The 14442-nt window shown below is 38.6% G+C and overlaps 1 protein-coding gene across 2 annotated transcripts in view; it reads right to left on the minus strand.

Annotated features, from left to right (window-relative positions):
* Nucleotides 1–14442, minus strand: part of mbtd1 (mbt domain containing 1) — a 67727-nt gene that overhangs the window by 12377 nt on the left and 40908 nt on the right. For both annotated transcript variants that reach the window (XM_088438869.1, XM_088438868.1), the window contains exon 15: nt 8923–8994. In XM_088438869.1, coding sequence (XP_088294995.1) covers nt 8923–8994 — 72 coding nt within the window. The remainder of the gene's footprint in view (nt 1–8922; nt 8995–14442) is intronic.

Below are 14442 nucleotides of genomic sequence, written 5' to 3' on the forward strand. Positions count from 1 at the left end.
TCTATCCATAAAGGTTATGAAAAGAAGTAGTCTTTGTCGAAGTCCAACTCCAAATGGAAACAAATTCAACTTACTGCCGGCATTGGCCTACCCACCCCGAATATCTCAAGTGACATGAACACCTCCTCCAAGTCCACAAAGCACATGAAAACTGGTTGGGCAAAGTACCATACACCCTGAAGAGTGTAGGGTAGTGCAGGGTGTTTGGAAAAAAAAATAAACTGTATTGAAATACCGTAAAAAGCTGTTGGTGCGCCTTGTAATCAGGTGCGCCTTATATATGGATCAATATTGAGATTGGGAATCCTAGATGGGGAATGAACTGATGAAGTAAACTTTACCTGTTTCTTTTGTGTGTTTACACTTGAACAAAGTTGGTCATATTGACATTGAGTTATGCTATTGAGAGTTTAGAGTTATTATTTGAGTTATTATCATTATTACTTTGAGTATTACTATATTGTGATTGAAAAAGTTTTAAAATATGTCATTAATTGAGGGTGTGCCTTATAATCCGGTGCACCTTATATATGGAAAACGTTTTATAACGTCATTAATTGAGCTTGTGCCTTATAGTGCGGAAAATCCGGTAATTGTTGCACTCTACTGGAATAACTACAGCAATTTCAGTAAAATATATCATATATATATATATATATATATATATATATATATATATATATATATATATATATATATATATATATATATATATATATATATATATAGCAGACAAACACTGTGATATGTGATAAATGAAGTTCATAGTAGGATTTATAAAAAGTGCAATTAATACAAAACGGATTCGGTTGAATGTGGGTTATTGTGTAAAATGTAAGTAAAAACAAAATACGATTTGAAAATCCTTCTCAACCCATATTCAATTGAATACACTACAGAGACAACATATTTAATGTTTAAACTGATAAACTTAATTGTTTTTTACCAAATTGAATTATGTGCAATGTGTTTTTATGTTCACTAAAATAATCTATCAACAAAAGGGAGATAAAAAAAAAGATGCTATTGAAGTATTGACAAACAGTATTCTGTTAGTGTTGAAAATATCCATCCATCCATTTTCTATAAATATGTTGCGACTAAACATGCAGGCATGTTCAGTCTGTTAAAGAGAAGATGTTGCTGTTGGCAGACAATTGCAAAATAATGAATTTACAAAAATTAAAATTAAAAAAAATACACACACATACATTTGTATACAGTGGGCCCCCGTGTTACGACCGTAATCCGTTCAGCGGCTAGGCTCGTAACTCCAATTCATCGTATGACGGGCAATCCAAACCTAGTGAATGCGTGCAACGCGTGCAAAAACCTTAGGTAAAAACATCACGACTTTATACACATATTAAAAATTAGCAACATAATCTACTGTACAGTTAAATTAAATAACATAAATATACAAAGGAAAAATGACATTTATCTTTGAGGCGACGTGACTTGAGCATAATCTACTGTACAGTTAAATTAAATAACATAAATATACAAAGGAAAAATGCCATTTACCTTTGAGGCGACATGACTTGAGCTGGTGGTGGGTGGAGGCGGAGGGGAGCAGAGACGAACCCGCAGGAAATGTTTTTTTTTCTTAAACAAGAACTTTTTTTTAACGATGACTTTTTTGTTTAAACGAGAACTTTTTTTTAAACAAGAACTTATTTTTAAACGAGAATTTTTTTTAAACGAGAACATATCACCAGCGATTTCCTTCTCTTTAATCCATAAAAGAAGAAGCCTCTACATTTTGTTGTAGACCGAGGTCCGTCCCCTGGCAAGGAAAGTCATGCCCTTATAAGACTCGCTTGCTTTAAGGGCTTCCTTGTTCTTGAGAATTGTACAGATTGTCGAGCGGTTACGGCCATACTCACTAGCAAGGTTAACTATGCGTGCGCCTCCTTCGTATTTTTGTATTATCTCCTGCTTTGTTTCTATTGTCATCATCCTCTTACTTCTTACTTTACCGCCACTTGCAATTTTAGCAGCCATATCTAACAGATAAAAGTTTGCAAAGTCTTCATAACACATGGACCAGCTCGCGCCATCAAGCAAGATGAGGGAGTTCGGCCGGTGCATATCGGCATTTCTATGATTGATGTGACGCCGCCCAATAGCATATCGGCATCTCAGTGACTGCCTTAATCAACCAATAGCATATCGGCATTTCCGTGACATGCGAGAAAGTTGTTTTTGTTGATGCAGCAAAGCGGAAAAAAAATAGCGCGGAGACCGTCATGTTGGATGGTTCGTAAGACGAAAAGGTTTTTGCGTAAGGGGGACAAAAAAACGCTGCGGTCCACGTCGTAAGAAAAAAAAAAAAACGTAAGACAGGGGGTTCATAAACCTGGGGGCCCATGTAGCATCTTTTTGCATAAATATCTCATGTTATTACCTGCGGCTTATAGTCCGGTGCAGCTTATCCGTGACAATTTTTTTTTTTTCCTTCACGACAAAAACAAAGTCTTTCCTCTGCAGTCATCTGCGCCCCCTCTGGCATCATCTTGCACTCCCCCCAGGGGGGCCCGCCCCACTATTTGAGAAGCCCTGGTCTAGGCCATGGGTCAGTTAGCTTGCCAACCCCTCAAGGGTGCCCAAAATTATGCATCAGCCTACTTAAGTAATTATTGCACAGTTGCTGTAAAAACTATGAAGTTAATTTCACTTCTCAAATATCGCTGTGTTTATCTGCTATATGATATATGTTACTGAAATTGATGATCTGAACTAACAATGTTTTATCAAGGGAAATCTTGAAAATGATCACGGGGCTCCAACTTTTTCATACCACTGTAAATTATACACTGAAGGCAAATAATGCATTTAATTTACTAGGTACTTTGTTGTCACCGTTGGTGGTCAATTTCTCCTCACATGTTTGTAAGGTGACTATTTCTGTAAACTCGCTGGAAGCAGTGGCTGCTTAAGAAAAAAACTTGCAAAAAATGGAGGAACATGGGAATACAAATGAACAGAATACAAAAAGTGTGATGGATTTTATGAGAGAGAAGATGGAAGAACACTGGATGAAGAATATGATAATGGCAAGAACTCTTTTATAAAGGTAAAACTAAAACATAACTGCAACACTATGAATCTTCAAAGCCGCATCGTTTGTGCTTACAGTGAACTACGTGCAGGTGACAACAATGACAAACTATGTCAGCTGACAATCACAAAAACTGAAAAGGCTGCTGCTTTCCCACATCCTGCTACTTTCAATAAAACTGGCTAATGTCAAGTCCCTGCAGAACAAAACCAAAAAACTCCAGGCTAAACCAATTCAGACAACAACTTCAAATATGCCTGCATCCTAGCTTTCACTGTGACACCTGGCTATTGGACAAAACCGAATGCTTACGATATTTCTCCCGAGTACAACACAAGTTTTTTTCACTCATTTTAAATCCCCATATTAGCGGGGTCGTCTTATAACCACATAACTCAAAACAGACCAATTTTTTCCACACATTTGTGTTTGAATAACATTATTTAGAAAGCGAAATAAGTAATAGGTAATTTTTAAGGCTTAAAATTATTATATGTACGATAATTTGACATAGTACGCATGTGTTTTAGAGAGCCGCCTAGTTACTGTACCTCTTTGTTGCAGACAACGTGGCACATTATTTTTGACGGATTTAACGCATTATGAAAAGGACAATACGGCTTGACTTGTCAACTTGAGCCCATTGACGTGTGCTTGAAGCCGACATGGATGTCGGCAGGTGGGCGGTGAGACAGTGAAGGGCAATCTTCCATGCTGTGATCTCACAACAGTCATCACTTGGGTAAAGAAAGCTTGAGATAATATCCTTGCAAACCATTTCCGAAGACCTTAATTTCAAACATATTGGACGGGTCCAAAGATGACTAACTGTGACGAGGAAAATAAGGATGTCCTGGAGTTAAATGGGAGGAGCTATTTGGCGTGTGAATTTTAGCAAAACAAGACTGCGAGGCAATGTACGTATACGCGTAGAAACTAATGCTGCAACAATAAAATTATTTGAAGTTTCAACAAAAAGCCTTAAAAATCATAGATAGTGATGATGATTTTTAAGGCTTTTCGACAAATTGATATTCAGCTGTGTCCAAAAAATAAAGCGTTGAAACTTCAAAAAATTTTATTGTTGCGACATTAGTTTTAGCATTAGCTTCTAAGCGTAAGCGTATTGCCTCGCAGTCTTGTTTTGCTCCCGCCCCATCCCCCCATAACTGCATCAGTACGTTATTCTATATACTGTATAACAAAGAAATGCATCTAAAGGTAGCAAACACACCATGTGTTATAATTGGACAGTCATGATCTATGTAACCACTAAAATCAGGGGTACACTTTAAAGTGTTTTTGTAAAATTCACCCAAATAAGTTAAAAAAAAAAGGGCGGGGGTGGGGGTGGGGGTGGGGGTGCGCTTCGATTTATAAGCGAGGTCGACTTATGGACTTATAGAAATATGGTACTTGAAGTTAGATGGATTGGAGCACCTACACGGCTAGTGACAGTATGTGTTCGCATATTAATCAACAGTGGTATAACTCTGTAACCGTCCAGGAAGAATTTTCCTCTGCTGACTTAGTCCAGCTGTCTGTAGCATTGGCTCGCATAACTACCCCGGTAATTCCAGAAGTACGGCTGTACTGTAACTATCGTGTAGATTCATTCGTGGGCTAATGGGGGATAAAAGCTTCTGAGCTTATCCATCAAGATATACAGAGGCTTCAATCTCCCAGTAAGCTCCTCATATTATCCTTGGTTAAATGAGCCGCTGCACTCTCAAAACCACTCAGAGATTTATAGAAATGCATCAAATGTCCCACCAGATAGGATAAGCAACTTGATTGTCGTTATGTAAACACTAAAAGATGTCTATAAATCCATCCCTCAACCACTACTTGGGTTACTATGATAAATTGTATCCAGCTCATCTTTGACAGATACAATTTAAGGAGGGAAAAGCAAAAAATCTCAGTGAAAATGGTAGACAATGGAAAGAAGGATCATCTGTCAATGCTGTTCTGTCACATTTCCGCCCACTCCTGAGTGTATAGTTGTGCGCGGTGGCTCCACAACTACTGTAATTTCCTTGACTTGCTTTTCAGATTGCTTTCATACAACTACAATTTCATTCGGTAATAATCTCAGCTAACATGACCTTCTTGTTCGAACGGGATGCTACCAGCCAACTGACTGCCTCGAGTCTAGCTCGTCACATTACTGTATTACCATAAGTAAAAATACGTCTGATGTTCAAATGTACATCTGTACATGTATTACAACTCGGCTTACGAGGCTGACTGATGCAATCTTCCTCAAATGTCGTCGAAAAAAAAGAATTAAATCTTTAAGTTTCTGTTTATAGGACACACTAATAATTTTGGCTTTTGTTTTGGGGAAAACTAGTGTGTCCTATATTTGGAGGATTAGGGTTTGAATGATGAATGTTGTCACGTATGTACTAATTAAAACATGTACTCACAAGAGGCAAAATCATTACCACTGCACATTGTAGAAGTGAAAGCATTGGTAGGTGCATCGGTCGCAAATATTAGTATTGTTCCAATACAATTTTTTGGCCCCAATAATGATTCTGATACTTGGCTGTGCAGTATCGTGCAGTAAGAATGGCACACTCAATGGCACACTCACTTGGATGTGGTTAGGCACTTCTTTCGAAAATAGTTTATGAAACGGGGAAGAAAAACATTATTTAGTCAAGTAGGTTTTGGCATTAAAACATATCTGATATAAGAACATCTCTGATTAACAGTATGGTGTGTTAAAATGTGATTAGTAAAAGCAGCAACCATGTCAGGTTGTTGGCAACAAGTACTATATGTCAAAGTCAGCAGAATTAAATTGTTTTAATGTCTTGATTTGGCAGTTGAATGCGAATAAAGATCAACCTAATATTGTGCTGGGTTGTAGACAGTGTTAACACTAAGCTGCACTATTCGCACACTCAGCGCACAAGAAAATCTATGCTGCGCATAAAAAAATGCAATACAAACGTATTATATAATTTCTGATATTAAACCTCATCTGATTAATTAGACCAATAATACTGTTTTCTGTACCATTTTGCTTTGTGACAGCGAGTAACAAGTGCCCACGCAATGATACGATAAGTTTCACTTACACTATTCATCCAATCAAACGCATTGACAGAAATGTTCCCTGCATTTACACCCTATGCAAGTCAGCTTTTTCACAACTTGTGGCTCGTTTATTGCCATGGTGACCAGTGCAAAATACATTACACTGTCATGTCTAAAACACTTATTGCTCAAGATATAAAAATAATAATAACAAACATGATGAGAACAAACAAAAATAGTTGTGATTTGTTTGGCAACATATCAATCAAAGATGCATTGTTCTCCCGTTTTGGTCCTGGACGATGCTTGTCACCTCAGTGATCCCCTCATAAATGACGAGATAAGTACCGAGAGGCACAGCACTGGTCCACACATACAGTATGTTCAAAAGTTGTTGGACATCATCATGTCGTGCTGTTCACATAAATTATTGGGAGTTCTGAGCTGCCTTGTGTCATCAAAGCACGAGCCACGCTGCGGCTCAGTCTAGGGCTGCAGCAGGACCCCTGAATATACTCAAGAGCCCCCTCACCCATGCTCATTAATTACAAAACATGCGCTATGTGATATAGGTCATTTTAGGAGCAACATCAGATATGCATACGGCAATTTACTGTGTGCATGTCTGAAGTTGCTCACTGTGGTCCAAAGCCTGCTCAGGGAGTTTGTAAAAGTGCACTAATCTGTTTGTGTCCGTTTTTAAGTACTTGATGGACTTGTTTCCGGCATGATTTGCTCTCACAAAGCACATTAACAACTGTTGCTGTGATTGGCTCAAAATATTTCATTTCTGACATGTACACAAAAATCTGGATATCTGTGGCAAGAAAATAAATGCAGAGCATTCTTTGAACCGGTAATAATTATTGCTCCTAATTATTGGAGGACTAATTTCAGACCCAGGGGGGCGACATGGCTCTGTGGTCGAGTGGTCATCTCCCAGCCGAAAGGCCGTGGGTTCGATCCCCCGACCATCAAGACAATGTCTAAGTGTCCTTGAGCAAGACATTGAACCCCCAGTTGCTCCTGATGCTGCGTCATCAGTAGGTAAATGACTAGCTAGTGTAAAGCACTTTGAGTACTTAAGGTAGAAAAGCGCTATATTAAGTGGAAGTCCATTTAACATTTACTAGACATTATGTTTGGCGTGAGCCATAAAAAAGCCAGTATCTGGCATTGTTTACAAAGGAAAAGGCCAGGTTCCAGAGCAGGTTACTTCTAATGTTACTGGAGCCTCCTTTGAAATTAACTCAATGGAGTTGGTTCCTTCTGTTCAGTCCATCCAAATTTGTCAAGAAAACAGGATATCTTGGCCCGGTATGCATTGAACACATCACACAAGAGGCTCGGTTCGTCTTCCATATTAGTATAGGAAAATGACATTGGCCAGTTCTACTCGCCAATGAAGATACCACCATTTTAAACCATTTACACAAGTTTTGTGAACCCCACATTCAACAGTCTGTCACTTTGGCAAAACCTGATTTTCACAAATTAGCTTTTTTTTTTTAATTGATTTTTAAAATGACGAATTAACAATTTATTTTAGTACCTAGCACTAGGACAAACACAAAAATACTCCTCACCAAAAGAACACAATACCCACAGCAAAGCACTGTTGTGGCTGCGTCAGGGTTTGGAATGCTTTCTTTTCCAAGGACTGGAACATTAGGCAATGCACAGGAAATTATGAACATCTCCAAATACAGCGGACCCCTGGTTTACAACATACCTGCCTTATGTTTTTTTCACTTTACGATGTGGACTGCGACGTTTTTTTTTGTCCCCTCTTTACGACATATATTTTACATTCCCACATGAAAAACAATAACTTCTCTTCTCAAAAATAGCGGTCAGTGTGCGCGACTGCCAGGCGCACCGCACACATACGTCACTACATGCGTCACTGCTTACGCCACGAATGCTGGTCTGCTATTGATCAGCGTCACTAATATGCTGGTCTGCTATAGGTTGGTGTCATGGTGTCACAATGGCGACATGCTTGAGATTTGAACTCGTATGAGTGTTTACAATATCGTATTTATTGTGCATTGTAGTGTGTAATTCAAACTTTAATTGGTTAGTAATTGCTGGTGCTGCTAAAGGTAAGAGAAGTAAGAAGATGATTAGTATGGAAACAAAGCTGGAGATAATCAATAAATACAAAGAAGGCGAGGCAAGGCTACCCTCGCTATGGAATATGGCCATAACAAGCTAAATCCTATAATCCTATAAATTCTTTCTTTTTTTTTTTATTTATTATGTTATTTAATTGTATACAAGTATATTATATATTAGAAGCACTTACGATTTGTTACCGATTTTTAATATGTATATACAATTTTGATGTTTTTACATGAGGTTTTACACGCATTAGCTAATTAACATTGGTTTCTATTGCCCGCCATACGACGACTTCACCTTACGATCCCAACTTCTGAACAGATTAATTTCGTGGAGTGGGGGTCCACTGGACCAGTAGGTGTTAATGTTTTTCATGTTTTGGACACCAAAAAATAATGATAAACTGATTTAATGATAAACATTCCTCAGACAACTGAAATATTTGAAGGTTTAAGCAGAGAACTGTTGAATGGTGACGGACCACAAGTTTGAATGTATTGATTGATATGAGCCAAAGTGTTTCAGATGGTCAACTGGCTCCGTAGAGACCAAGATCACCCACTGCCAACATGAAATCATTGAACTCACTTATAATCTAAGGCTTCAGCCAAACCTAACAATACAAACCAAAAGAAAAAAAATGGGCAAAGTAGTAAATGTTAACAGTTGAAAAAAAATGTACTTACTTTTCTTTTGGCCTTTATACTGTTGTGCCTTTTTCTTCTGCTTAGGGAGTGACTGAGACATTTCTCTGGTACCTGAAAGCAGATCATATATAAGCACATTTCGAATCACTGTCTCATGAGATTGCACCAAGCTGTTGTTTTGTTAAGTTTTAGTTGTTTTTCCTTCGCGTTTTTGTTGACTGTGTTAGCTCAGTTTCTAAGCACGGTCACAGGTGACTTTTCGTATATGCTGTGTCTTTTGCCTTTCTTAAGCTATTAGGACCCGAACAGCGACCGCGGCAAGGTAAACATTGATTTTCCAGTAATTATTATTATTATTTAAATTATTATTAAGGCCTGAGCAGCGACCCCTGCAAATTCACAATTGTTTTTTTTAAAAGAACCGAGCAGCAATCGCTGGTCTGATACATGGAGGCAATGATTATTTACTAAGCACTGAGTGGGCTACATTAGAAGACAAATATGTTGTGGAAATGTATTGAGTGTTATGAGTGTCCGTTTAATAGATTACCAGTAATTGTGATCAATGAAATACAGCCGTAGTTAAAGAGTTTGTTTTTTTTCATTGTGTTCATCTATTTTTTAATCTCTGAATGCTTTCTATCTGCTGATTAGATCCTTTTTATGCATCAGGCTTTTTGTGCTTGAGGTTTTATGGGTCGGAAAACAGAGGTCAATAACACCTAATAGTGTCCGAGTAGCCACAGATTGGTTGTCATTGTGTTTAGTATATCCAGACATGTTCCTGTTGTGGGGAGGAGGGTAAATTGAGGGACAGAAGCAAAATGTAAAAATAGAAGAGCATGAAATTTACCTTAAAAAACAACAAAAAGCCACCTTTAGAGTGCATAGGCAATCTTTGTCAAGAGTTTTCTTACCACAGAACCTGCTTAAGTTTATTCTACCACATAAATGCAATGCACAGAGCTGCAATTGCAGACAGTTAATAATTGCAACAAAGACACCAATGCAGCAACCCAAAAGGCATTGCTATATGCTTTTTGTTTACTAAATTTAAGAACACCTCTCATTTGAGCAAGACTGTGATGGACAGGATGGGCAATGTTTTATTTTACTGTTAAATTCTGTGTATTTGGCGATTGAAAAAAGGAAACAGGACCAGTTCTTCTGACGGTTCACACTAATGATTGCAGCCAGCACTTAGGACTACACTAAAATAGAACCCACAATAAATTAAATCAGTGTGCCTTCTGCTGTTGCCTTTAAGAGACAAGTTTAGATATGCGTGACTTCTACTTGGAAAGTTTCACTCTGTCATTTTCACAGCAAAGCCGTTTGACTGAACCCAGGTTAAAAACCACTGCACGAGACTATACAGTTAATTGCCTTGCATTGCATCCTCGCTTCGTAACCCACATAATAACTACATCTTCATTGAGTCATCGCCACAAGCGTACTTCCCTGCATGTTAAAATTCTTGAACCAAAACATGCATATTCAGGTGCACAGGCATTCTTTAGACTGCCCTTGGACTGCTCTTAACAGAAAAGTCATTGTTCCCTAAGCCGGAGGTCCCCAACTGCCGGTCTGCGGCCTAGTACCGGTCCGTGGATCAATCGGTTCTGGGCCACATGGGGCACTCAAAATAATTATGTTATGGAACTGATTTAGTTTAATCTTGAACAGTTCATTCATTTGTGCTTTGTTTGCCTTGATCTTCATTTTTTGGCACCGCCTTTGGCCACTTGATATTGAATTTCGTAGTGAGAAAGGACGGTGTAGCTTGAGTCGAGGTCAGTCACTGTCATCTGTCTCTCTGTGAATTAGACACACGAGTGTCTGTAAGTTTTACTTTCTTTATAAGAATGTTGTCATTTGCCCCAAATTAGTTTGTTGATTCAACAACTTGTGACTGTGAATAACATGCTAACTAACATTAGATCTTGTTAGTGCTGCCTTGTATGTACTTAGCTCATTAGCATAATTTTGTATCTGCTAGGTACGATGGACCCCCGGTTGACGACATCCCTGCCTTATGGTTTTTTTTCAGCTTACGATGTGATCTGCAACGTTTTTTCGTCTCCTCTTTACGGTATTTTTTCTGCTTTACAACAAAAATAACTGTCATAACCCTATGGGTTGGCTGTATTTGTGTTGTTTTGTCTCTATCTTCAGGCATTTTTAGATAATTGCTCTTGTTTCTGGTCCCGTCACACTGCCTGCGCTGCAACGCGTCACTCAGATGCTGGCCTGCTATTCGTCTGCGTCACAACTCTCTCGGATACTGGTCTGCTATTGTTGTCACTGTCAAAGTGGAGGAATGCTACGAACTGAATCGCGTCTGAATGCTTAAAGTAACTATTTATTGTGCATTTTACTGCTTAATTCAAACTTGAATGGGTGAGCCATGAGTCCCAAGATTGCTAGTGATGTTAAAGAGATAAGTAAGAAGATGATTTATATGGAAACGAAGCTGGAGAAAATCAAGAAATACCAAGTCTAAGATAGCCTAGCCTATGCTAGGCTACCCTCACTAGGGAATATGGCTATAAAAAGGTAATCACGTAGCTCAAAGGTAAATAAATCCTTTCTATATTTTTAATTTACGATGTTTTTTATTTGTATACATGTATATTATATATGTTTAGCACTTACTATACTATTTTGATACATTTTTTTAATACGTATGTACAATTTGATGTTTTTCACCTGGGGTTTTACATGCATTAGCGAATTAACATAGGTTTGGATTGCCCCGCATATGGCGAATTTGCATCACAATCACAACCGTGGAAGAGATTAATTTGATAAACCAGGGGCCCACTATATTTCTTTGGTAAATGTTAGCATGTTATGTAAATTTTATCTTTCATGGGTTCGCTGCTTCACGGATTTTTTACAGTGTGGATATTTTGTACAGCGCATTGTGCTCTGAATCCTATTTGGCTCAGGGGCTTTACTGTTGTCTCGAAATAAAATATTGACGCTGTACTGCAGGGGTGTCTAAACTTTTTGCAAAGTGGGCATCATCTGGCGTGTTAAAAATGTAGGGGGGCCAAGCTTGGCAGGTGTTCTTTACATATAACAACAATTAATTTAAATACATTTCAGCAAGCTGTTCTGTGTTTAACATTTGCTTTTTTATTTTCATTTCAGCTATCTTAAGCACATGTTTTGGTTAATTTGAAACATGCATATCAAAATTGAATTGACATTAAATATTGAAATTGAATATTCACTTAATTTCACTTTAACACTAACTTTTTTGTATTAGTTGAACGGAAGTAATTGTACTCTTGGGTGCAAATTACATTTGAAACATGAAAAAATATCTCACCATGGCAGTTTAATATTCATAAAAATTTTAAACACAAAAACAGAGAAATGTAATATTAGTAATAGTCATATCAACAAGTGCAAGGCTCATTTAAAATATGAAATTAGTAACTATGAATGTTGATTGGATTTTTAAATGGTTATGATTCTGGAGTGAAAAAAAAAAAAAAAAAAGTTTTCAGACTTATCGTGAATGAAAAATGACTTGTCCGCATGAGTGTAATGGGTGAAACTGAGATCTGGAGTGCAGGACAAAGTCCAGGTGTGGCTCTATGGCAGTAGTATGGATGCGCAAGATGTCTTGTAAGTGAGAGTTCGATAGCTGTGTTCTCACACGGCTCAAATTTAAGTTCATAACCGAGAATGTCTTCTCACAAAAACACGTCGAACCGAACAAGCTTAGCATTTTCTTACCAAATACCCGAATCTCTCGGAAACTTGTCCTTATCCAGCTGTCAGTTAAAGTTGGCGATATAAAGCTGCTGGTGCTGACCGCTGCTCACAACGTCACACTGCAGCTCAACTTTCCTCCTTTTGTTGATTGTCGCCATTTTAGAAAATTAGGGGCTCATACAGTCAATTACTCATATAGTAATTTGCTGTTCCTAATTGAGCCTATAGATGGCAGCATTTAGCACACGCAGGTAACAGCGCTGCTGCCCAATGTATTAATTCTCCATGCGGGCCAGACGTTATTGATTTTATAACAGAGGCTGCGGGCCGGATGGAATTTGACCACCGTCCGCATTTGGCCATTACAAAATTGCTAGTAAGCACATTGATTGACAGCTCGGTCTCTGTGAGCCAATCATGTGACTCGTAGGCGTGCCGAGAGTAATATCTGTGTGCCTACCAAGAACAATGGAGAAATGCACAGCTTTGGAAATCAGACTTTTACCTAGATTTCTTTTGTAATAAACTGAAATTTCAAGTGTATTGTTAGGATATAAGAGGATTCACTTTAATTTGATGTCCGGGCATATCCGTTCATAAAAACCTTATTGCTCAGAAAAAGAAAGAGCTCAAACAACTACTCATAACAATGTGCGGGTTCAGGAAGAAGAGGCATAGCTGGGACTGAGAAATTTCTTGAGTAACAATGTTTCCAACTTTGTATTACTATATTAAAATGATTGTTTTAAACAAATTTGGGGCTTTAAAACAGGTTTTGATTTTTGATTTTATTCTATAGTTTAGTATTGTACAATAATAAAAAAATAAATAAAGCTGGCTACTTCACGGATTTCACTTTGCACGTCTTATTTTTGGAACGTAACCCGCCCCGATAAATGAGGGATTACTGTAAATCTTCTTACTTCTCTCTTTAACATCACTAGCAATCTTGGGACCCATGGCTAACCCTTTCAACTTTGAATTAAGCAGTAAAAAGCAATATAAATATGTTTTGTAACCACTCACAATCAATCAAAGCTTTACCATTCCGCCATTTTGAAACAAGTGAGGCCGACCAATAGCAGACCACCGTCTCTGTGAGGAGACCCCGACCAATAGCAGAATTGTAGTGACGCATTGTAGGGACAGCAACTGAAAATGAGTGTAATAACCTAAAAAAGCCTCCAGATGGAGACGACAAAACACAAATACAACCAAGCCCCTAGGGTCATGACAGCTGTTTTGGTCGCATAACCCAGGAAATGCGGCCCACACAACAAACCATGAGATCTAAGGCATGATCAGCAAACATTGTGATATGAAGGCACTGATAGCGTTTTGGGGAGCTCTGCGCGACCATTCTTTTTTTGTTGTTGTTTTTGTCCATGAGTGCTGTTGGTGTGGACATGCTTGTAATGTTGTCAGCGGTTTGGCCACAACATTCATCAGAGAGGAGTCTGTGCCTGGTTGACAGCGTGTGTGGATTGGCACAAATTTGAATTGGAGTGATGATGTCAGTGTTTGATTGTCACCATGACGCTTGCGCCAAGTCAACCAGCGCATCACGGGGGGCTGCTTGTTTGATATGATATACGTCATGGAGGAGGTCTGGTGGTGCAAAGAGCTCAAGCGGGACCAGTGCGCCAACTATGTAGTCCAACATGTGTTGGAGCACGGCCGAGTCGAAGATGGGAGCAAGGAGGGAACATGTTGGTACTTAGACAACTACGTGGTCCAGAGGATGATCACTTTGGCGGAGCCCACCCAGTGCAAGATCATCATGCACAACATGCGGATGTGTGTTTGAGCAATCTGGATGGGACTGGAGCA

This window comes from Hippichthys cyanospilos, chromosome 17, assembly GCF_059441005.1.
Source record: "Hippichthys cyanospilos isolate Australia breed blue-spotted pipefish chromosome 17, RoL_Hcya_1.0, whole genome shotgun sequence".
NCBI lineage: Eukaryota > Metazoa > Chordata > Actinopteri > Syngnathiformes > Syngnathidae > Hippichthys > Hippichthys cyanospilos.